The sequence below is a fragment of the Fusarium phalaenopsidis genome (assembly GCF_050370095.1).
Source record: "Fusarium phalaenopsidis strain FUZ10S chromosome Unknown contig_32302, whole genome shotgun sequence".
In the NCBI taxonomy this organism is placed as follows: domain Eukaryota; kingdom Fungi; phylum Ascomycota; class Sordariomycetes; order Hypocreales; family Nectriaceae; genus Fusarium; species Fusarium phalaenopsidis.
Window position 1 is genome coordinate 5,817,434 of NW_028145405.1, and position 23,661 is coordinate 5,841,094.

The 23,661-nt window shown below is 54.2% G+C and overlaps 4 protein-coding genes across 4 annotated transcripts; all 4 read left to right on the forward strand.

Annotated features, from left to right (window-relative positions):
• Window positions 1-4,987: 4,987 nt before the first annotated feature.
• LRP88_09163 (uncharacterized protein) lies at window positions 4,988-7,935 on the forward strand (the record flags this gene model as incomplete). Its single annotated transcript, XM_083245653.1, has 2 exons — window positions 4,988-5,068; window positions 5,122-7,935. The coding sequence occupies 2 exons, from the start codon at window positions 4,988-4,990 to the stop codon at window positions 7,933-7,935; spliced, it is 2,895 nt and encodes a 964-aa protein (XP_083100147.1).
• Window positions 7,936-9,138: 1,203 nt separating this feature from the next.
• On the forward strand, window positions 9,139-9,552 carry LRP88_09164 (nuclear transport factor 2 family protein; the record flags this gene model as incomplete). Its single annotated transcript, XM_083245654.1, has 1 exon — window positions 9,139-9,552. The coding sequence occupies one exon, from the start codon at window positions 9,139-9,141 to the stop codon at window positions 9,550-9,552; it is 414 nt and encodes a 137-aa protein (XP_083100148.1).
• A 6,813-nt stretch (window positions 9,553-16,365) lies between these two features.
• Window positions 16,366-19,945, forward strand: LRP88_09165 (cation-translocating P-type ATPase; the record flags this gene model as incomplete). The annotated part of the gene is made up of 4 exons (XM_083245655.1): window positions 16,366-16,617; window positions 16,819-17,084; window positions 17,142-18,825; window positions 18,878-19,945. 4 exons carry the CDS (start codon window positions 16,366-16,368, stop codon window positions 19,943-19,945), a joined length of 3,270 nt encoding a protein of 1,089 aa, XP_083100149.1.
• A 1,208-nt stretch (window positions 19,946-21,153) lies between these two features.
• Window positions 21,154-23,019, forward strand: LRP88_09166 (uncharacterized protein; the record flags this gene model as incomplete). Its single annotated transcript, XM_083245656.1, has 4 exons — window positions 21,154-21,202; window positions 21,255-21,323; window positions 21,695-21,860; window positions 22,155-23,019. The coding sequence occupies 4 exons, from the start codon at window positions 21,154-21,156 to the stop codon at window positions 23,017-23,019; spliced, it is 1,149 nt and encodes a 382-aa protein (XP_083100150.1).
• Between the last annotated feature and the right edge of the window lie 642 nt (window positions 23,020-23,661).

Sequence of the window (23,661 nt, forward strand, 5' to 3'; positions counted from 1 at the left end):
CTAGGGGCTATTCATCAAGAGCATCCTCAGGCATTCATTCTGACATGGATGTTATCGGCGTGAGTCACTCGCCGAAATGGCAGCGGGGTTCACAGGGTCTACGAAGTTCGCTGTCATCATCCATTTCCGCCTGTCGAGGTTCCTCATCATGGAGCGCCGTAGCATTCACAATCCATAGCAGATAATTCGTCTGGGCGCGAACAAATGTTTGTTGTATTGACAACCGACACCGGACGCCGAGTAGAGTCGTAGTGCTTCTTCGCCATTCCTTTTTGATTTTGTGCAAGGGGCTCAGCCTATATCGTGCGACCCGACCTAATCCATCTTCCCATTGCTGAGTGAAGCAACCATCGGTGAACGGTTTCTGCAAGCCAACCTCCCAATACCGCAAATCCTGTCCTAGGTAACCAGTCGTTTAAGCGCCGGGGTTGGGGTTCATCTGTCGGCATCGTCAGCGCCCGTGGTCTTGTAGTCCTGTCGAGTCTGCTCACCTTCCGCTTGCCACCAGTCATGGTAACGTTGACGAATCGTCGGGTGTACTTGAGGCGCTTAAGAGCACGGCCCTTGGGGACCTTGGTCTTCTCCTGCTTCTCAACCTGTAGGACCGGATGGTTAGTGATCGGAGTCGTCGGGATCGATGGAAATTATTCGCGGCGCCGTCGTACCTTAGGAGTCTGAGACTTGACCTTGCCTGCGTTATTGTCAGCGACGTTCTAATCATCAAAGCATCATCGCGAAGAGATGCGGCGGGCGCAACGTACCGGCACGGGCAAGAGATCCGTGAACTTTACCCATGGTGAATGATTTGCTTGGTGGTGATGTGGATGGTGTGTCGTCGACTGGAGGCGCGGTAAGATCGATTTTTTGGGAATTTGGCAAATGATTGTGGGCGGGAGGCGACCCTCACGTGAGCGGGGAAAAGATGCCCTGTCGGATAAACTTGAGCCGAGTGTGGCTGTAGGTGTGGCTCAATTCGAGGCTTGTGTAATGCATCTCCCAGCAGCAGCGAGCCTCTGTGCCTCCCTCACCAGGCGGCCGATGGTCTAGAGGCCCCGAAATCAATGAGAAATTTGATGTGCTTTTACTCTCGATATTTCTTACAGAGTTGACCTTTTGTTTTTGATCCCCTCAGTATAAATTGCTCTCAATCCATGGGTTGAGAGATTGAGCTCCTCTAAGATGACGTCATTGGTGATATTCCCAACCAAGCAAAGTTGCTGGGAGAGGTCTGACTGTATGTTGAAGCAAGCTGAGCAGTCAAGACATAAGACGAACTCGAAGGGCTTCCGTAAGCCTATTCTCATACATTCAGGTACCATCTCACTCCTCGTGCCACAGAAGATGGTTCCTGGCAGGCGTTACATCGCCTCCCGGGGCAGTGTCGCCAAGATGGATGTGCAACTCTAGCCTCTTGCCCTGCCATCCCGGGAACCAGACCCTGAAAAGCAGCAGATCAAGTAATTTGGCACATGCAGGAACACAGTTCTGAGCAATCTCGGGAGCTTTTTCTGCAGGAACGTCAGGTTGTATGTTCCTGAGTTTAGTGAGTTCGTATTGTAGAGATTGAATCACGTCGTGTTTGGCGTTCCTGGACTTGAAACTGGAGCATGGGCTATACGGGTTGCGGGTGAAGCTTGGAGCAAGGGATCTTGGGAATACGATGTCGGGTGTTTTATCGACGTCGGGACTCTTCTGTTGGGTGAGCCTGCTATCCACTTACAACATTGGTTTCGTATTTGGAGACAAGCTCATCTTTGCGGCCGGTCGGCCGACTACTAACGGCACTCTATCTCCATGTCAATCGAAGCAAAAGTAAAAGCCTCTAGACATAGATGGCAAGTTGAGCTGGTTTCTTTTTATAGAAACAATAAAGATCAATGGTTGTGAATTTTTTGCGTCACTGTGTAGGGTAGACCAATAATCCAATCCTTCAACCCACAGAATCCTCTCCCCTCACACAGATAAAAAAAAAACGCCGAGCAATCGCATTCACTTACAAGGCCCATCCAGGCCAGAAGAGGTCAGTCATCTGCATTGCCTCGCAGAATCTCGGCCTCAAGCGGGGTTGTTTTTTTTACTATATTTACGTGGAGCAGGGTCCTTGCTGCTGCAAACAATACGAGGGTAAAGGGCCACTGAGGCCCAAGAACAAGGGCGCATTTTGCAGCAAGGAATTCTGCGTGATCCACCGCGGGCTGGATGTCGATCATATCCAGATCAAGAGAGGGGGATGCTGTAAGTTGATGGATTTGTTATTTCGCGATGGATGCCGTTTAATATATTGATGGTGCCCAACTCATGGTTCTAGGGAGGAGAGCAAGGACGAAAAGACTCAAATTTCTTGTTTGTAATAGCACAACGGTTGATTCTCGTGGTATCATGGCAGTTAGCTTACCGAGGTAAACAAGATCATACGCCGCTCTTATGAGGATTTTCAATATTGGCCCTCTTTCTCGTGTCCGGTGATGTTTCCCGCTTTCACCCATGAGCACACCGCCGCCGGGAGAAAAAACGTGATGCACGGACTGCCCCGGATAGATTAGCACGAGGTCTGGGCGGTACCACAACACGAACAGTACAACACCACCCATGCGTCAGGCATCACATCACCGCGCAGCTGTCCTGCAGGCTCTTGCAGGCGCTAGGCGCCCTTCTTCGTGGTTAGCCGAGCAACGCTCCCAGCCGCCTGCTTCTCTTGTGTATGTTTAGGTTTGGGGGCATGGCACGGCACGGCATGGCATGACTCTTGTTGTTATCGGTTCTTATTCCGCTGTGATCGACATGAAAAAAGGTTGGATGGACGGACGGGAAGAAGTTTGGATGGCAGGAGATGAGCCTGCCACGTTGTGCTGCACTTCATCCTTTGTACTCCATAATAACCTCAACCTCCTCATCCAACCTCCATCCTACATTAGATAGAGTCGCTCAACGCACCTATTCGAAGGCCATTGGAAGCCAACCACCTCAATTGTACAAGCCATAAACATTGTAAGCTTAACCTGGGATGGCGTCCCCTCGCATCGCTGCCGCCGGCTTCACCTCGAGCACTGTAAACGACGGGACATAAACGAGCTGTCCCCATCATGAGGCTAAACCCCAGAGCCCCAAGCTCCAAGCAGCCACCACTCGTGTGTTTTCCAGAGGCAGACGGCTCTTGATCGATCTTTTTGGGGAAGTGGTCCCGTTCTATTCGTGTACGCTCGCATTTTGGTGTGCAGACGTCAGTCAGATCAGGCCCTTGGGAATGCGGGCTATTTTTGGATCCATGTGCATCCTCAGCAGTGCCGGGCTTCGGCCCCTCCCACTGTAGAGCGCTGTAGGGCCACTGCAAGGCCATAGCTGTGGATCGGCCGATTATGGCGTTGGGAGCTTGTCGCCGGCCAATAGGGTGATGCGGTCCGCCGATGACAGCCACACTGATTCTGTGGTGCCCACCTCGTCAGTTCGTATTCTCGGCCGACCCAAACCCACAATGGATAGACGACGACCTTGATTTTAGGTCTTTACGAGCAACTGCAGGATGCGGGTGTTGGATGGTGCTTTCTACTGCTGAAAGTTCGATCTAACGAATGTGATTGCAGAAAGAGACATGAGGGGGACGACGATCCGATTATTCAAGGGAGATGAGGAGAGAATCAGCTTATCAGGGCAGCTCGAAGAGCTATCAAACATTACCGAGACAGCTCTCATACCTGAGCTCAGCTCTAGGTGGTTCCAGTTTAGCTCAGAAACCCCCGTAATAGGCCGTCATCCACGTCAATAACCAGGGCAGCTTACAGTCAGTGGCTTTTCTGGGTCGACTACCTACACTAACTAGGGCTGGGCCATGCCAGGCCAGGCCAAACCCGATGCCGCCATCCCGCAATCACGCACCCATGATGCGGAGGACCCATCCTATCGCATCGCATCCGGGAAGACCGCTGCTCAGCTGGTGTCGTTGGGTCGACGGGCGTCATGGGCAATTCGGATTGGTCCAGCCATAGAGTAACAGTACCGCAGACATGGAAGACAAGCTGCGCTGCTGCAGAACAAGAGACCATCCGGGATATCGGGATCTTGCTTGCTTGCTCGCTTGCCTTGCTTGGGCTTGGCCCTGCAATTTGGCTTCTGGACAAAGAATGTCTCACCAGGGCGAGCGTCAGGAATTTTCGGGACTTTTCTATTTTATGCTCTTCCTCATGTTTCCCCATCCCCATGTCCACTGTCTCATCCCATCATCGTCCTTCATCTTAAGACGACCCCCCTGCTTCTCCCTCCTCTATCTCTTACAAACCCTCAATATCCCAGTCCTACGTTGCATCGGGAATTCCTATTTTCATCTTGAATCCGTTCCCGCTCCTCCCTCTTCCCATTGCCTTTTTGCCCCCCTCCTCCCCTCTGGTCTGGTCGAATCCAACCTCTCAAAACCAACCTCTTTGCATACAAACTTCCAAATCACGAGACAGCAACGCCTTGTCCCACCGCTTCTACTTACCCGCCCACATCTTGAGACACGACCGCTTTCGTCGCTTCTCGACAATATATTCTTTTTTTGCTTGTCGCCGCTTTCGTCGTTTCCCCCAGAAACTCAATTCTTGAGCAGTTTCCCTCGTTTTCTAGAGCAGGAAAAGAAGGCGGGGCATGAGTCTAGAAAGCTCATAGCAACGGCAACAACAACAAACACCTTCGCCCACATCCGCCATCACCAGAGTTGATTCTCTCGCCGAACCCGGCACCCGAGCGATTCTCTTTTGGTGCTTTCAGCTAGCTCTTTGCCTGCAAACACCCGCAGCAGTTCAATCCCGCCAGCTACTACTCATTCAATTGTTGCGCTTATCTGCAGCAAACCCCCACCTTACGCCATCTTGTCCGACAAGAGCTGCTCCCTGCCCATTTCTTTGCGCTCACATTTTCTCCCGATCTTTCCTCACAGATCTCGCATGTTCTGAGGCGTTTTTGCGTGTCGCCAGCTTCGGGTCGACTCGCCTAGACTTACAACACCTTCATCATGCAAGAGATTATCCAACCTCAGGCGCGAGGGCGCTCCAACAGCTTACAGCGCATGCTGGACCTGGAGAAGAAGCTCAATGTAGGTCCCAGAACCACCGTGGAAGCATCATGTAAGACTGACCGCAATTGCAGTTCCAACGAACCCACCAAGGCTCCGTGCCTCCATCTCCCACCGTTACAGATAGCTCTGTTCCTCCAAGCCCCGGTTTCGCTCCTCGCCGCTTTGAATTGGTGCCAAAGGACAAGAAAGTCCCTCCTCCAGTCCGAAACTACAATGCCGTGCCTCCGCCACTCTTCTCCTCCCACACAGCTCCCGCGCGAGCTGAATCACCCAATGTGATACAGCGAAAACCAGTCGGACAAGGTGCCTCTCGCTCCGTGTCGAGGGAAGCCTCCACAACCGACCTCACAGCAGACAAGCACACACAAAAGACGGTGGCTTTCATGTTCCCCCCAGACGTTGAGGAGCAGCGCTCCGTCTGTCAGTCCCCCACATGGGAGGCCTATGACCGACGAAAGAAGGAGAAGAAGGAAGAGAAAAAGAAGGAGAGTGAGAAGAAGAAGAAGGAAGATGATAAGAAAAAGGAACAAGAAAAGGAGCAGGCCATGAACGAGGCCCTTGAGGAGGCCTGGAAGAATGCTCCCAAGCCTCGTGGTAGAAAGCTGACCAAGCACGCTCCTCCGCCCTCTCCCGCCGTCTTTGCGGCTCAAAGTCGAAGCATGACCGAACCGACCCGGCCCGCGACTCAGAAGCGGCGATCTCGATCCTCCAGCTTGTTGGGCTTCTCCATCGGGAGGAACAACGACGAGCCTGAAGAGCCCCGGAGCCATCGCCGCTCCAACTCGCTCACATCCCTCTTCCGCAACTCATTCGAGATCCGACGAGCTTCATTCGACGAGACCAGCTCCACCGGCTTCCTCGGAGGCGTCAAGCTGGAGAAGAAGAAGGAGGACTTTCATCAAAAGGTCCTCGAGGACCAGGCAAAGGGCAACAGCAAGGTGCATCCCGCTCTGCGAAAATCGTTCCTTGGCCACGGCTCATTCACACCTCTCAAGACCAACCCCCAGCAGACCAAAGAGGCAGACGCCCAGCGCAGGGCGTACCCGCCCATCTCGATCAACACGGCCGCCGCGAGAGGTCACTCGATGAAGCCCGCCAAGTCGCCTCAGCGAAGAGGCTCCGTCAACATTTACCTATGGAGTGCGCGCGCTAAGCGAAACTCTGCTGCATCCGAGTGTGCTGTGGCTGATGATACTGAAGATGAAGAGGAGCAGAACCAGGTGCACACGCCGGACAGCGAAGTCTTATACAACAAGGCTCAGGGCCTTACAAGGAGGGGATGCGTTCACATCAAGAATGGCTCACACACCGTGTCTGACCAGAAGTCAGTAAAGAGCCATGAGGATCTCAAGGCTCGTACTCAGAGTGAAAGCAGTCAGGCTAGGCCAGTGAGCGCCGAGAGCAGCCAGAGCCAGAAGATGAAGGAGATCCCACCCCTAAGGATCAAGACCCCCAAGGTCCCCGAGAAACCAGCTCCGGAGGAAAAGACGACCGTCTCAAAGCCTCCGATTGTGCCCCTGGCAATTCCCCATCCTCGACGGGCATCCGCCGCTTCCACGTCAACTGCACCTGAGCCTCCGCGAAAGAGCTCCAAGAGGAATTCTCTGATCTTCCTGACACGACTCCAATCGCACTCGCCACAAGATGACCCCTCGAGCTCCAAGAGCAGCTTTGGCTCGCCCAAGGATAAGAAGTCTATGGAGTCGAGCAGGTCGTCCAAGTCATCCAAGCACAACCCGCCTAGCATCCGGTATGAGCACACTTCAGCCGGCGAGCGCCCCAAGCCCATCACTGCGGAGTCTTCGCCGGCTGTGAGCACGAAATGGACCCTTAGAGAGGCCGCCAAGAGTGCTTTCAGCCGTGGCCACTCGTCGCATGGATCCGTCTCCCGTCCTTCGACGGCGAACGTCTCGCCTGAACCTCCAGCCGACTCGTCAACACCCATCATGTCGAATAGCCAGCCGTATAGGGGGCTGAACATCAGTGGCGGCGTTCCTCTGGATACTACTCACAGCACTCGACATGCGAACAAGCATCTTTCTCCGGCAATGTCTTCTCCAACTTGTCGACCCACGACGAGCTCTTCAGATTCGTCCTACTCGGACGCCATTCAATCTGTATCCCCCCTCAGCACACCACACACCACTCCTCCTCAGTCTGAGATGGGCCATTCCCCCAGTCTGGCGACTATCAAGCCCGTGCTACCACCACCAGCAAACCACGGGTACGAACAGGTCAGCCCATACTGGTCATACACCAACTCGCCGCAACTCCTCCCCACCGACCGCTTCGAGCCTTCTGATCTCAGCAGTTCAGAGGCAGAAGCCGACCCTATCCAGGAGGCCGCAAACAGGGTGATGGAAGCATTCTCGAATGCCAATCTCCGAAGCCCAACCTTCCCACGCAAGGGGTCGGGCCTCAACTCTTCAGCCGAGACCAGCTTTGCTTCATCCCCGACGCAGCTGCACCCCCCTCTGAAGCACAAGGACAGGAGCAAGGCTCGAATCCGATCCCCCGTTAACCCTCAATCCCCGCGTTTCGATCGCGTGGGCAGTCCGCTGCGAGGTCATAGGCCGACCCTCTCGGACCCCGAGGCATCGATCAAGACGCTCCGTCACAGGACCAACCTGGAGCACCAGCAGCCAGGCGAACCCGTGGCCAAGATGTTTGTCGAGTGCTGCGAGTGCAAGTACTACCACGATATGCCGAGCAAGCTCTACGAGGCCATGTCCAACCCGGACGCTGTGCTCTCGTCGACGGACCAGCTCGGCTTCGCGGGCAGCGTTTCCATGACGGTGCGGTGCCCGTGGTGCAAGCACGAGATGAGCACCAAGTGCTGCGCAGGATTCGCGGCCATGGTGTATATCAAGGAGAGATTCCACTGATATCGTCTACTTGACGAGTTCAATCCTTTTTGAATTGTTTATTTCTGCCTTTTTTACAACTAGACGACAGCACGACGCAACCGTTTCCTTGAAACCCTCTATTGGCGCTCAGGAAGAATGTCTGGGAGAAACGACAATCCCTTGACTATCTGGTTTTTCATTTTCTGTATCAGTGGGATATAATTGCACACTGCTTGGCTAAACGCAGCCTATCTGACAATACCTAGGTATACTTTTTTGTTTGGCGGAAGAGATTGAAGGGATTCATGTATCTAAGCCTGATGACCTAATATGATGACCTAACGACATGATGAATTGAATCAAAAAAGGATCAAGAACTCCGTTTTCACCGTATTTATCTTGTGAAGTAACTGTTACGTGTATTTTCAAGGACCCATCGACTTGCTGGACCCTGCTTCAAGGGTCCCATGATGAAGATGGGGTTTGGTCTCCATGGGCTCGGGGAGTTTGAGAGGCGGAGGTTGACGTCACCTCCGACTTTCCTCTTCAGGTTTAACTCCATAACCCCTCACGGTCGTATCGAAGAATTTAGCATTTACCCTAGAACTCGATAGTCATCTTGGCATTTCTCATCGTCATGGGCACCGTCGATGGGTCAAGGAGCCAACAGTTTCACGGACCTTCCGTTATCGGTGTAGCAAGATCTAGAGGTATGGGGAATCTACGAATCTAAAATGGTTGTGTTGGTGAATGAGGATGGGATAATGAAAACGTGGTGGTGTGCGAACAAGATCAACTTGTGGGCCGGGATTCGTTGAGATCAATGATAGGAATGTCCCCCGATGAGGGGAGAATTGGCAGACGAAAAGAATATTTTGGATAATCAGGTCATGATTGACCTGGAACAAGAATCCTGTTGCCTTGCAATTACTGTCCATTGGGCGATTTCCTTGTGACAATACGTCTTGGTTGACGTTGCGCAGCGCTGACGTCAGGCAAAAACAGGGATTGGAGACAGGTCAATTGCCAGGTTTTTGGGAGCAAGCAACGTCTGTGGGAAAGGGTTGGAAGACAATGATATCAAGACATACGTCAGGCTTTGGGGGAGATAAGATTTCTTGCCGTCGTTTCCCCTGCTTTACGATTTCGAAGTTGTTTAGAGCATCTTGCAATAGCATCACCACGATACCCCAAGTAAACTCGTCTTTCAACTTACCATCAAATCACAAAACAAACCTCACAATGGGTGAACCGAAAAAGGGAACAATCCTCGCCCGCAACAAGGAGGGCACCCTCGAAGCCTCAGCCCTCCTCTGGCGCGCCCTGACCTCTGACAAGCCAGAGACGATGCGCAAGTACATCACAAAGGATGCGGTGCTCGCAGAGCCCGACAGGAGGGTCTACTCGCCAAAGACGGAGCCCACGCTCGACGAGTACATCGAGGAAGACTACGAGCCCTGGACCGCGTACAAGATCCACGGGGAGCCAGAGTTTGTCGAGATCGACATGATGGCCTCGGCGCTCACCTATCGCGTCACCGCTTGGAAGCTCAAGGGAGGCGAGATGGTCGCTACTGAGGGGTGGTGCTCGAGTGTGTTTAGGCAAGGTCCTGGGGGAGATTGGAGGTGCTGCTGTCACCATATGGCCAAGATTTGAGCGAGTCGTTTGTTGTTGGATGAGATGTGGTGAAAGATTTAACGAGTGTGGAAAGTGTAATCTTGCAAGGGAAAGGATGTGAAAGACGGTCACTCTTGGCCGCAAGGGCCTCGAGGCACCAGTCGACATGGGGTCTTGTTGGTTGTGGGTTGCAGTGGGTTGGGGGTTCTTGAGGAGGCGAATATTGGGCATTTTTTCTTGTACTGTAATGAATTCATGTGCGATGATGTTATCTCACCTATTAAATGAAACAACCAGCTTCCGTATTCAACCTCGCACATATTGTCGTTGTGTAGGATCTTCCCACCTGAGCATGTCAGCAGACGCCCGTCTATGGGTTGCAATGCTGGAGTCTCGATCTCCTGGGCGAGGATTGCCAAGATGTCGACCTTATTTTTTGTGGATATCTACGCAGTTTCAATTGTTAATATCAACACCTTCAGCTGTCCTCGTGACTTTGCTTCTTCAACGTAACCACCCTTGTCACAATGTGTATCATCCTTACCCCAGCCCAACACGGGCTTACATGTCCGCTGTTATGTAAGACCCCCCCTTGTTCCGCGTAAACTCCATGCCCCCGGACGACCCCCGGTGATGCGAACTCCCTCGGTTGGAGAGAGAGAGAGGAGAAAAGGAAAAGGAAAAACGAATTGATGCGATTGAATGCAGTTCATCTCGTTTCCCCGCTCGTCAATGCCAAGACTACACTGCTCGGTCGTCGTCCAAAACGAGGGGGAGGGGCCCTTTCTTCGCGTGGAAGCCAGCGCAGGGGTTGTGAAAGTGGCAAAAAAGAAGAGGCTGTTTCTTGATATGGTCTCGTGCGTGTTATCTGCGCAGTATAGTTATCGAAGCATGACTATTGGCGAGAAGAAACAGTTGAGGCTAATGTTAGCTTAATACCAAGCCCGTCGGCTATACAATCTGTCTCATCCAGTGGGAAGAGGCATTATTAACGAACAGCGCCAAAAGAAACAAGCAGCTTTTGACGGACCTGGACCGAAACTCAATTGACCACTCACCAGCCTTCGTCCTGCAACTTGACCATTCTGGACAGGCAAGGATTCCTGCGCGGGGGGGCCATTTCGACAAAAGGCTGGGCATCTGCCTCCCATCTCCCCTCCTTCTTGTTTTCTCTTGGCACAAGCTGGGCGCTTTTGCCATTCGCCTGCACAACATCGTCAAGCCTTTTGAGGGGGAACGAGCGTTTCCTGGGCGTGCCTCGAGTGTCTTGTCTTCCTCTTGGCTTTGCTGCTACTGCTGCTGCCTTCGATGCTTGGCTTCCCCCCTGCGTTTTTTTTTCGCCTCCTTCCCTTCCATCCGGCCCAGCCAACTTTCTGGGCATTCTCACGATCCGAGGTTATCATGATTCAGACTCGGACGGACATTGGCTAACTAAGCGTCGACACGTCTACCCAGTGTCAAAGACGGTAGTGCTGCGGCCTCGACTATCGGGAAATGCTGCGCTGCTGGAGAGAACGTCGGCCTCAATGACAAACGTGCCAATTGGCCTGGCCACCAAAAAAGGCGTCCTTGGCAACGTCCCTTTTCGTCTGCACTCGGTGATAGAATCAGTGCTGATGGCCCGTCCCCGGCGAGCGCCGACTGACCGGTTCTCTGTCTGTCCCCAGCATGCCGGTCATTGTGCCACCACCGCTGTCAATGTCTCTGTTCCTCCATCAAGCTCAAGCCAAGGCCTTGTCAAATGCTTCTTCATCCCCGACAAGACAAGCCCATGTGCTCTTGGCGGGAACGAGGCAAATAATGTGAACTGCCGGTCTGCGGGTGCACCTGCGTGGTGACATCGCCTTTCCCGGGATTGCTTCTCTTTGTCGTCCTCGACTGTCTCTTCCTCTTCCCTGACCACAGCCAACAAGTTTCTCTCCCCCAGACCCCTCCCCAACAGATCCTGGTCTCTTCTCCTCTGCCTCTGACATCTCCGCTCCGAGGGTGTCAGCGGAGGGCACGTGCCCCGCCTCGTTCTCGGCCTTGTTACGAAGTGTTGCGAGTGGCTCCGCCGCCCCTCCGCTGCTGGGGTCCTATCCTTCATCCCTGCAGCACTGTCTTCGCGAGCCCACCCACGCCGCTTGGCGGAGAGAACGTGGGGCCGCTGGGCGTTCCGCTCTCGACGCAGCCTCCGACGGGGGTGGACATTTCCGCCGCGTCGAGTTGTGGGCGTCTTGCGTTGATCGAGTCCCTCTCGACAGAGATTGTCACCCAAGGGCCATGGGTGGTGATGGTGGTTGAATCCGACATATCATGACACGTGTTGAAAAGCTTGTCGAAGACCCCCAAGGCCTTGCAAGTGCTTGGCTTCTCAAAATGGTCTCGGTGGACGATCGTGGGGGAGGCTGGACCCTCGAGAGGCCTGGTTGGGCCTTGATCCAAGGTATCTCGACCAGATAGGATTGCCTTGCAGCAGCAGTTTATCGAGGATTCTGCCTTACGTTCCAGATACACTCATACGCGCAAAAAGCATGCACGCCGTCTGCCTGCCGTGGCACTGTCGAGGGAAATGAGATGCTACACACGACTTGATCGAGACCAACCGAGAAGACCCGACACAATGGCAGAGACGCCGAGTTTCCGTGCAGTCGCCGTTATCTAACGGCATCTGCAACCCCGCAATGATTTCATTCATCCATCGAGGTAGATGCATCTGTGCGGCTGAAGACTGAGGTTCTCCAGCTGTCGAGGCCTAGACCACGTAGCCTGAGGGCTTGGCTGCATCGAAAGATGAGGGCCTGATGCTGGACAGGATGATTCACCCCAGGATTCTGCTCAATGCAGAAGGGGCGAAAGCTTGGGGAAATCTGAGCTGTGGCGTCCGTCCGCGAGGAGTCTCAAGGAAGCCAAGCAGCAAAGCTGGCGAGGCTGGTGCGAATAAACTCGAAGCGAGAGAGAGATGTCGGCATTCGGTCAACTTCCATCTTGGTCGTTACCTTTCAATGCCACCCGAACATCGTCGGCGGCATATTTTGAGGCCCGAACCTGAGCTGCGGTTGGATGTGAGTCAATCTCATGATCCTGTCCCAAGATATGCCCCCCGGATTGCTCTGAATGGCTCGCATCTAGCCAGCTGCCTAGCTGTGTTGACAAATATGCGACAATTGACAACTAGAGCCGCAACTGTCACAACGGTGGCTGGTCTAAGATTGCCCAAGAGGTCTGGTCTGGGTCCAGGAATAGATTGGTGGGCAGATACTCCTTGCCGTCTCATCTCCGAGCCCCGAGTGGTATCAGAACGGCGGCGCTCTCACCTCCCCGATCCGATTCCAACTCCCGCGCCGGTGCCAGCCCGTATTCAGTCCAGGGGTTTGCGCGATTCAAGCTCAAGGACCTCCGTCTGCCCCTCCGCCCCCGGTTTCCCCAGCTTCCCCCAGTTTCCTCACGTTGGCCGCCGTTCCCGCGCGGAAACCATTCGAAGCTTCGTGGTCGGTGCCGAACTGCCGTCCGTGGCTGCCCGAGAGGATCCTTTCGAACGCCTCGGTGCTGGATGGGAACGGCCTTTGATACCATCACCCGGCAACGACGGCAATCGCAAGCCACCGAATAGATTGGACTGGGATGCTGAGCAAGTTGAAACCTCACCTTGGGACCTGCAGCGCAGATTTTCTTCTTTGTCCCCCCTCCGAATGGAGTCAGGGTGTGCCGATGCCCCATCGTGGTGAGTGCCATTGCTGCCACACACCCCACCCGCTGCATTCCGCCGTGTCCGTACACAACGGCAGCCGTGAGTAGGTAAGTGATTGTGTTATCGTGACGCCGACATACCCGGGCTATCCCCCGCAGCAAGAGTCCTATCTCCGCCACGGAGAGCCTCGACTGGACTCTGCGTCCTCTGTGCCGTGGGACCTCCGTGGGGAGGAGCCCGCTGTGTCCGCCCCGAAGGCCGCATCCCGGAGAGCGGAGCGGGCGAGCTGGCCAATTGCGGGCAACGAGTGACCCAACGCTGACCTGTGAGAGCCTCGTTATGTACCAAGCATGTATTGCGCAGTAGAGGACCATCCGACAGCCTGTGAGAGGACGGTATAGGCGTGCTAATCATGTACAAGCAAGCACCAGTAAGCGCCTCGTGTGTGAGTGAGAGGTGAAAGTGCCGTCGTGAGTGGAGACCAAATCCTCCGTCCTGCATGCGGCAGCGCAGCGGCATAGGCATACAGCGCGTCTCATTTTTTCGACCGTTTAGGCGTCAGCGTCAGCGTCTGGCGTCTCTTTTCTCAATGGGCGGCAGGGATCGTCACCTCGTCTCCAGTTGCACGTTTGCAGTTTCTGCTTCTGGATCCAACAGGCGAGACAACGTCGCGTCTCGGTGGGAAGCTAGCGGATGCGCACGAGTCGCAGATCGCGGACAAGACAAGACAGACCAGACGCATCCCATTGCAATGCAACCGTAATGAGGAAACCTTGCCTTTGCGTGATCGCCGCCTGAGACGCCCCGACGGGCCTTGGAGACCTGAATAGCAAGCCTCGGACGCGGCCAAGGGCGACGGCGTTGATAGCTCTGCGCGAGATGGGTACCATTGTGACCAAGGGTGGGCCACCCACGACAAGATGTCGGCGATTTTAAGCTTATTGTCACGTTGGATGAGATCCAGGGGAATCTTGGTGGAGGTCTGCTTACGTATCAAGTATCTCGCATGAGGGGCCGTCTTCTAGAAAGAGTCCCCGAAGGTCACGTGAGAGATAGTGTCCTGACAGAACACCACGAGGCTTGGCGAGACTGTGTGGGAGAATGCTGCAAACTTCTGGATCTCGGCGGCTTGGCAGTTAGTGCAGTAGCATATCGATATTCTTTCACCGGAAACACACCCCTGCACACTTGCAGCCGCTAACGACGAGGTACTTTGCCTAGCTAAGGCGTCCTAGGACTCTGGGCAAAGATAAGACTTGCTTGCTAACAGCCTCAGGTCTCGTCCAGTGTGGCAGTGCCTGCACCTCATACTTGGCAAGGATTGCACAGGATCGCAGCAAGGCAAGGTACTCGATGGCATGGGAAGCCGCTGTCGTGCGTTGCAGCGCGAACGAGGCACAGGAAACGAGCGAACCGATGTGCCATCCAACCACCCTCGAGATCTCATCGGGATCCCGAGATCTCCACGGCAGAGGTCACGAGACGAGACCTGACGCCCGACCAACTCGGGCGCCCCTGTGATGACCAGTGACAGCCGACGACGGTCTCAGTGACAAAGTGGATGCTCCGTGCCGTCCTGCGACTCGGTGCTCCGTCCTATCCGGCCGGTCGACATCGGGAGGGGTGAGGGAGACCCTCCTTGACGAAGAAGCGGCTCTGTTCCCGGTCCCGTTGCAACATCACAATGAGAAATTGGCCCTAACGACTTGGTCGCAGATATTGGGTCCAGAACCTCTTGGAGATTGGCTCATCATGGGTTGCTTCAGAAATTACTTGATTGACGCCTAAAAGGCGAGAGAGCAGGCAAGTCCTTCCTGCAGGACAAGGTGGTGCGACGGCGGCGACCATGGCAAGAAGGACGAAGCAACAAGAGAGTCGGTCATGACGACCAAGTGTCCAATGATTCGACACCTTCCTGTCGGAGCACCGTATGCCCAGAAATGCCAATACCAATCCCTCGCCCCAGAGGTCAGAACACCAGAATGCACAAGAAAAAATCTGTGGTGTGTGTGGTGCTGAGAGAGGAAGGGAAGGGAGGGGGGTGTCGTTGCAGCACTATCTCACATCACTAACATCGAGAGATTCTCTTCTCCCGTCTAACGTCGGTTCACGATGGGGTGCCAATGCAGTAGCAAGGGGCCCACCACCGGTGACGATATGGGAAGTGCTGAGTAGCCTCTCAGAAGCCTCGTGAGGGCGTCAAGCAAGGCGTCAAGCAAGGCGCCGGGGAGGGCTGATGATACGCTCGTGGGCGCGCATGGGCGTCTCTCAGGGCTCGGCCTCGGACTCGGTGGCCCAAAAGCAAACGCAGGCTCTCGTGAGGCCTTCACCCCGGTCGCCCAAGAAATACCAAGACCCGGCCAAGGCCTCCGCCGTCCACTCACAGAGGCCAATTGATGCCGAGCCCGCCACGCCGCGTCACAGGTGCTTTCCACCGGTGGGATGACGTGCGGACGGCGAGGTGCCCGACCGTCGAGGACGGTCCAAAAACCCCAACACCGTCCAGAACGGCACGGCCCAACGCCAATCAGCGTCACAGGCTCCAGGGTGCAGGACTGGGGCCCGGGGCAATCCACCGGCGCCGCCCATCGGACAAGCCCGGAGGTGGAAGGGCCGGGTGTTGAACAACAACAACCAAGGTTCCGTCTTATCGCCAAGGCGCTCGCTCCAGCGCAAACCCCGCCTTTTCGAAGAGAAGCAGCAGTAGAGAAGGAAAAATTGGATCAATCTTGGCATTGTGGGGGCTCGCTGGAGAAGGATGATGGAACCCACCTTTCCTTGGACGAGTGGCTGTCCAAGACGATAGCGACCTGGGAACTAGAGTCAGAGAGATGGCAAGACGGGGTGGGAGATGGATGTCCGTCCTCGTCGAAGATGCCCCAGTCTCCTCGATGCTCTGTCTATAAGACTGCCTCATCCCCACCCCATGATGCTGTTCTGTTCCTCGGATATCTCCCTCCCCAAGGTTCTTTTGCTTGCTCGACCCCTTCGACGCCAGACGAAAGGCTTCCTGAATCCTCCTCCCAGGAATCCCCAGACATAGGCTTGAGGGTCACCCAGCACAAACACCCCTTCAAGTCTCTTCAACAAGAGATATAATAACAACCTCCTCCCTCGACCGAACCAAACCTACCTCCGAGAAACCACCACGCTGGAGCCTCTTACCAGCCCCGACTTACACCATGGCTAAAAAGGACCAGGCGTCCGAGACTGAGCATGTCTCTGGCCAGAGCAACCAGCCCATGACCCGGCCTGCTCATGCCCTCTCCTTCGACCAGGTTGTCCAGGAGCTGAAGACAGACACACTCAGCGGCTTGACTGAAGCCGAGGCCAAGCAACGATTCGAGACCTTTGGTAACAATGATCTCGGAGATGCTGAGGGTGTGCAACCCCTCAAGATCATCATTGCCCAGGTTGCCAACGCCATGACAATGGTGAGTTTCTTTCAACCATTATTGGATAACCCCCACACTTCTCCAAAGTCCTGTTAAGCATATCTCGATGCTTGTTGCCACCTGACCTTCAGCTTGCGAACTGCCTAGTTTGGCATTCGGCCTCGTGTCGATAGTTACCCCAACCTCCTCACCCCTGTTTACCCGACGGATGCCGTGAAATCTTGACTGACGTTTGCCAAGGTGCTGATCCTGGCTATGGCCGTTTCTTTCGGTATCAAGTCTTGGATTGAGGGCGGCGTCGTCGCCTTCATCATTGGTCTCAACGTCACAGTTGGTTTTTTCCAGGAGTATTCTGCCGAGAAGACCATGGACTCGCTCCGATCCATGTCGTCTCCTACCGCCAGTGTCGTCCGAGATGGCGACTCCAAGGTTATCCCCTCTGTGCAGGTCGTTCCCGGTGATCTTGTGGAAATCAAGGTCGGCGACACGATCCCTGCTGACGTCCGGTAAGTTGTGTATACCTGCAGATGCTTCTTGGCATGGCGCTGACTGAATCCCCACAGACTGATCGAGGCCATCAACTTTGAGACCGATGAGGCCATGTTGACTGGCGAGTCCCTCCCTGTCCGAAAGAACGAAGATGAGGTTTTCGAAGACAACACTGGTCCCGGTGACCGTATCAACGTCGCCTACAGCTCTTCGACCGTCACCAAGGGCCGCGCCAAGGGTATCGTTTTCGCTACTGGTACCTGCACTGAGATTGGTGCCATTGCTGCTGCTCTCCGAAAGAAGGACAGCCGTGTCCGTCCCGTCAAGCGAAAGGCTGATGGCTCTGCCAAGCCCCACCGATACCTCGAGGCTTACACTCTTACTCTTACTGATGCCATTGGTCGTTTCCTCGGTGTTAACGTCGGAACTCCTCTCCAGAAGAAGCTGTCTCGACTGGCACTTCTCCTGTTCGGCACTGCCATCATCTGCGCCATCATTGTCCTTGCTGCCAACGATTTCGATGCTTCCCAACAGGTCATCATCTATGCCGTCGCCACTGGTCTGTCCATGATTCCCGCCAGTCTGGTCGTTGTCTTGACCATCACCATGGCCGCCGGTACTAAGCGCATGGTTGAGCGAAACGTCATTGTCCGAAACCTCAAGTCCCTCGAGGCTCTTGGTGCCGTTACCGATATTTGCTCCGACAAGACCGGAACTCTTACCCAGGGTAAGATGGTTGCTCGTGGAGCCTGGACTCCTGGTAAGGGAACCTACCTCGTTGAGAACACCACCGAGCCTTTCAACCCCACCACTGGCGATATCCGATGGTCTCGAAGCCAGCCCCATGAGCTTCCCCTCAAGCAGGGTGGCGAGGCCTGCGGTGTTGTTGCTTCCATCAACGAGCTCCTTGGCCAGAGCAAGTCTGCTCTTACTGCCTTCCTCGAGGTCGCTTCCCTTGCCAACCTTGCCACTGTCAACGAGAAGAACGGTGAGTGGCACGCTCGTGGTGATCCTACCGAGATTGCCATCCAGGTGTTTGCCTCCCGCTTCGACTGGAACCGTCTCCGACTCACCAGCCACGATGCCGCCAACCAGTTCAGCGAGATTGCCGAGCTGCCTTTCGATTCCGATGTCAAGCGCATGTCTGTGATCATGAAGGATAATCGCACCGAGCAGCTCTATGCCTTCACCAAGGGTGCCGTCGAGCGTGTCATTGGTGCCTGCACTACCTACTGCCCTGAGGACAACGAGGAGCAGGTCCCCATCACTGAGGAGTTCACCGAACAGATCCTCCGCAACATGGAGGCTTTCGCCGGTATGGGTCTCCGTGTCCTGGCTCTCGCTTCCAAGCCCTACAACGTCCCGATGAAGAAGGGTGACGAAATTGACCGTCCTTCCGTTGAGTGCGACCTTGTCTTCCGTGGTCTCGTCGGTCTCTACGACCCTCCCCGTCCCGAGTCTGCACCCGCTGTGCGAGAATGCCACGAGGCCGGTATCTCGGTCCACATGCTTACTGGTGACCACCCCGAGACTGCCAAGGCAATCGCCATCGAGGTCGGCATCCTGCCCACCCGCATGGATCTCGTTGCTGTTGAGACTGCTGCCACTATGGTTATGACTGCTACCCAGTTCGATGGTCTTACCGATGATGAGGTTGACCAGCTGCCTTTCCTCCCTCTTGTTATTGCCCGATGTGCTCCTCAAACTAAGGTCCGAATGATTGAGGCCCTGCACCGCCGCGACAAGTTCTGCGCTATGGTATGTACCGGTTCCTTGTATACCTGATAACACGATGTACTGACTGCAACAGACTGGTGATGGTGTCAACGATTCTCCCTCGCTCCGCCGTGCCGATGTTGGTATTGCCATGGGCCAAGCCGGTTCTGATGTCGCCAAGGATGCCTCGGATATCGTTCTCAGTGATGACAACTTTGCCTCCATCGTCGCCGCCATCGAGGAGGGTCGCCGTATCTTTGACAACATCCAGAAGTTCATCCTCCACGTGCTCGCCACCAACGTCGCCCAGGCTCTCGTCCTTCTCGTCGGTCTCGTCTTCAAGGACCGCACCGGCCTCTCCGTCTTTCCCATCGCCCCCGTCCAGATCATGTGGATCATCATGGCTACCTCTGGTCTTCCCGACATGGGTCTCGGTTTCGAGCGTGCCGTCGCTGGTATCCTCCGCCGACCTCCTCAGCCCCTCAAGACTGGTGTCTTCACTCTCGAGTTCATCGTTGACATGATCGTCTATGGTGTCTGGATCGCCGGCCTGTGCCTTAGCGCTTTCGTGCTCCGCCTGTACGCCTTTGGTGACGGTGAGCTCGGTATTGACTGCAACGACAAGTACAGTGAGAGCTGCAAGACCGTCTTCAAGGCCCGTGCCACCACCTTTGCCTGCCTGACCTGGTTCTCTCTGTTCCTCGCCTGGGAGATGATTGACAAGCGACGATCCTTCTTCCGCATGCAGCCTGGCTCCAAGAAGTACTTCACTCAGTGGATGCACGATGTGTGGCGCAACCAGTTCCTCTTCTGGGCTATCATGCTCGGATTCGTCACCCTCTTCCCTCTCCAGTACATCCCCGTCATCAGCGACACTGTCTTCAAGCACAAGGGTATCACCTGGGAGTGGGGCATCGTCTTCATCGCCGCCGGTCTCTTCTTTGGTGGTATTGAGCTCTGGAAGTTTGGTAAGCGCGTCTACTACCGCCACGTTGCCCGCAGCCGAGATGGCATCGACTGGAAGGACATGGACCTCGAGCAGCGAACCTTTGGCGAGTACCTCACTCCTGACTCGAGTGAGGCTAGCGTTCGCCACGGCCTTGAGAAGGTGCAGGTTCCCCCTCCCATGGCCAAGAAGCGCGACGAGGAGAAGAAGGCGTGAACGAACAACCGAGATGAGAAAGTCTCGAATGGAATTCTGGGGGTCAATATGAATGCATGACCCCCTTGGGCTGGAAATAAAAAGGAAAGCACAAGAACCACAAGGAAAGCAGCTCAGAAAGAATGAGGTGCCAAATTGGACAAAACGGAGAGACAGTGGAAGGGTTCCAAAAGGTGGAGGAGGAGAGCAAAACACATGCTCTCTACCAGAAAGACCCAAAAAATGCCACAAAAGGTCCCTCCGAGGACATGGGCTGGCCGAGAGAGTGTGGAAGAGGAGGAAAGGATTGAGGAGGACTTGTAATGAGGATCATGGAAGTTCCAGTTCCTGCCGAGTACCTACCCAAGTAGCCCAAAATATTCCCTTGAATAAAGTAAAATCATATACATGTGTTGATTCCATCGTGTTGTGACTTGAATTGTCGAGGTTAAAGTTGGTTGTATGAGATCTGTTCGTGTGCGGCTACAGACGGTGTCGTGATGAAGCCCTACCGCGGCAACGCAGGCGGATCACACATGGGAGGCGGCAACTCAAAGGGCTTTGAGATTGACAAATATGATTGCTTTATCTTTGGACTGCTACGTACTATGTGTTTCTGTTGAGAGTGAGACATTGCTATTTCAAGACCAATTGCGATCGTCGGGCCTTTCGTCTTGACTGTGAATTACGCAATGCGCCAAAGGATAGTGTATAAAATCGACTGGCCTATTACAGGTCGATGTTAACGCATGCCTAATCATCGTCATTGCTACTATTCTTCATGTATTACTCGTTTTCCTCTTCCATCTGCCGCGATAGCAGTGAAACAGGGCCGACCCGTCTGGAATCCTCGTGCCGCCTCTGTACAACGCCAGCATCAGCAATGCTTCATCGGCCTCTCCGCGGTGAAACAGGGGGCGAATGATTACACTGAACCTCGCATCCCTCAGTTTGATCTCCCTGTATCCTTCTGGTCGGCTGTCGGCACGCTCTTATCTATGAGATTCTGTCTCACGGGCAAAAAGCTTGTTAGGGAAGGGGATCTTTTCTTATAAGGATGTAGATCAAGGGAGAGGGAGAAATGCTCCCGTCATTGGGTGACGAATGCTGGGCTGCTTAATCTCCTGCACGTCTATCTTCTAGAATTGGGCCTAGATCCTGAAGGTCTTTGCCTCAGCTTCTCTTGGCTTGGCACTAGTCCTTGGAGCTTCTCAAAGGTCATCGTCGACATGCCGACTCTCGATGTCAGTGAACTCAACATTGTGCTTGCGGCGCTGGGTGAGTTACTACTCTAGATTATCGTGATCCTGAAGCTGACGCTTACTCCGAGGCGCCTTCGTCATTCTGTATGGCATCATATCGGTCAAGATCAGACAGTCATGGTATCTGGGCATTGCCCGTGAGTCTATTTATTCTAACTAGAAGTAGGAAATAGCGCGTTAACGTTCAACTCATATCAGTCCCAGCAGTGATAGTCGGGATCATACTAGGGCCTGTGGCTGCCAAGTTCATCGAAGCCGATAAATGGGGTGCCGGTCATGAGGGTCAAACGCGGAGCATCACACTGGCAAGTTTTCCACTCTGGTGTCTGGAAGGCTACAGCGAACTGACCGCCATAGGGCGTTACTAGAGTCATGATCGGTCTCCAACTTGTCATGGCAGGCTATCAACTCCCCGCTCGATACTGCCTCACCCGCTGGCGGGAGATGGCACTCTGTCTGCTACCGATAATGACCATGATGTGGATCTGCACGACACTCTGTGTTATAGCAACTGTGCCTAAAGTTACGGTCCTATCAGCATTGGTTATTGCATCCTGCGTTGCGTGTACCGATCCGGTTCTTTCGCAGGCCATTGCCAAGGGTCCATTTGCGGACAAGTTTGTGGCGCGCCCCCTGAGAGAGATCATCTCGGCAGAGGCCGGAGCGAACGATGGGTTCGGGTTCCCGTTCTTGATGCTAGCAGTGTACATCATGCGCTGCACAGGAGGGGGAAGAGTAGAAGAACGGGCTAACCACACGGAGGTGTTGCTCTCTCGGACAAAGGAATCGGATATGGGCATCGGAGTGGCCCTCAAAGATTGGCTTCTCGAAACCTGGCTATACATGATGATTCTATCTGTGGTATATGGAGCCGTGGTTGGATATCTCTCTCGGAAGAGTATTGGCTTCTGTTTGAAACGGCAAGTCATCTTGTGTCATTTATCCAGAGCCCTGCTAACAAAGCACAGCAAATGGATCGACAACGAATCTTTTCTCCTCCTACCTACCGCCATAGGCCTGTTCATCGTCGGAACATGCGGAGCCATTGGCACAGATGACTCGTTAGCCTGTTTCGTGGCAGGCTGCGCCCTCAACTGGGACGGGCATTATCTCACCGAATCTCAACGGCGTTACGACGAAGTCAACACAAGTATACAGATGCTTCTCAACTTTGGAGGCTTCTTCTATATCGGCACGGTGTTACCCTGGCCTGCCTTCCAAGACCCTAGTGGCACGGGGCTCACCTATGGCCGGCTCTTCTGCCTTGGCTTTATGGTGCTCTTTCTACGTCGGATCCCAGCCATGCTCGTGGCGTACAAGCTAATGCCAAAAGTTTGTAAGAACTACAAGGAAGCGTTATTCATGGGCTATTTTGGACCGATCGGAGCTGGCGCTGTCTTCTACATCGAATACGCTCGAGAAGTCCTGCCTGAATTTGGCGAGGGGAACACAGAAGAGACCGACCTCGTGCTGGCAATTGGCCCTGTCGTCTACTGGCTCGTATTTTTCTCCATTGTCGTTCACGGACTGTCTATCCCTGCTCTCGATGCCATTTACACCTTTTGCGGAGTCAAGCCCATTCACGATGATGCGGTCGAGATTAGGAGGTGCTCTCGTCTGTCCGCAACACCGGTGAATGGGACACCACTCGGACGAGACTCTTTTCTTTTGTTCAATCGGTTTAGTAGACCGGTCATGGAAGAGGAGGGGTTACCGGTGATCGAGGCTGCTTCTACCAGGGGGTCTTCGACTGAGATCGCTACGGACAGTGATGAGGAGCGCAAGAGTGCGGATTCAAGGAATAGTGTTGCGGCAGAGCGCAGAGTTCTTTAATGGCGATTCCATTAGGGTGTGGAATTTTGAGGATGGGCTGGTTTCGCTCCTTTAGGCACGCAACCGAGATTGAAGTGTGAAGGGCAAATGTTGAGGGAGGGCGTTTTGACTAGATGTTATTGATACAGCCAGACTATAATAGATAGTGCCCCGAATTTATAGCCTGATGCGTTTCCGAAAGGGACTTGACCGCGATGTTGAGTTACAAAAGCCCATGTTGAGAGGGCAATCCAAGATCCCATCGAGGATGCTGCATCCCGGATTAGTTTTTACCCATGGGGAATGTCGTATTTTCTGAGGTAATAGGTGAGTGATATCCTCTCTTTTTGACAGAGCCGCAAATGTTAAGCTATGAGTGATGTCAAGAGGCTGAGCTGCCTTGGTAGAGGTGGTGGCGTCAATGCCAAGAGAGGCTATTCCGGGATCAGCTGTACCTCGACGGAAATCGCTATCACTTCGGTTTGGTATCTTTTCTTCACCGTCCCCGAGCAAAGCCCCGAGAACATCCACGGCTGCTCTTGATAGGAAACCACGTAATGCAACGGACTGACCCCAAGACCTTGTTGGAGCCTCTAAGACCCATAGTCTCGTCGAGATCCGGGTATTTAAACATATCGGCCCACCGACGACGTCGACTTTAGC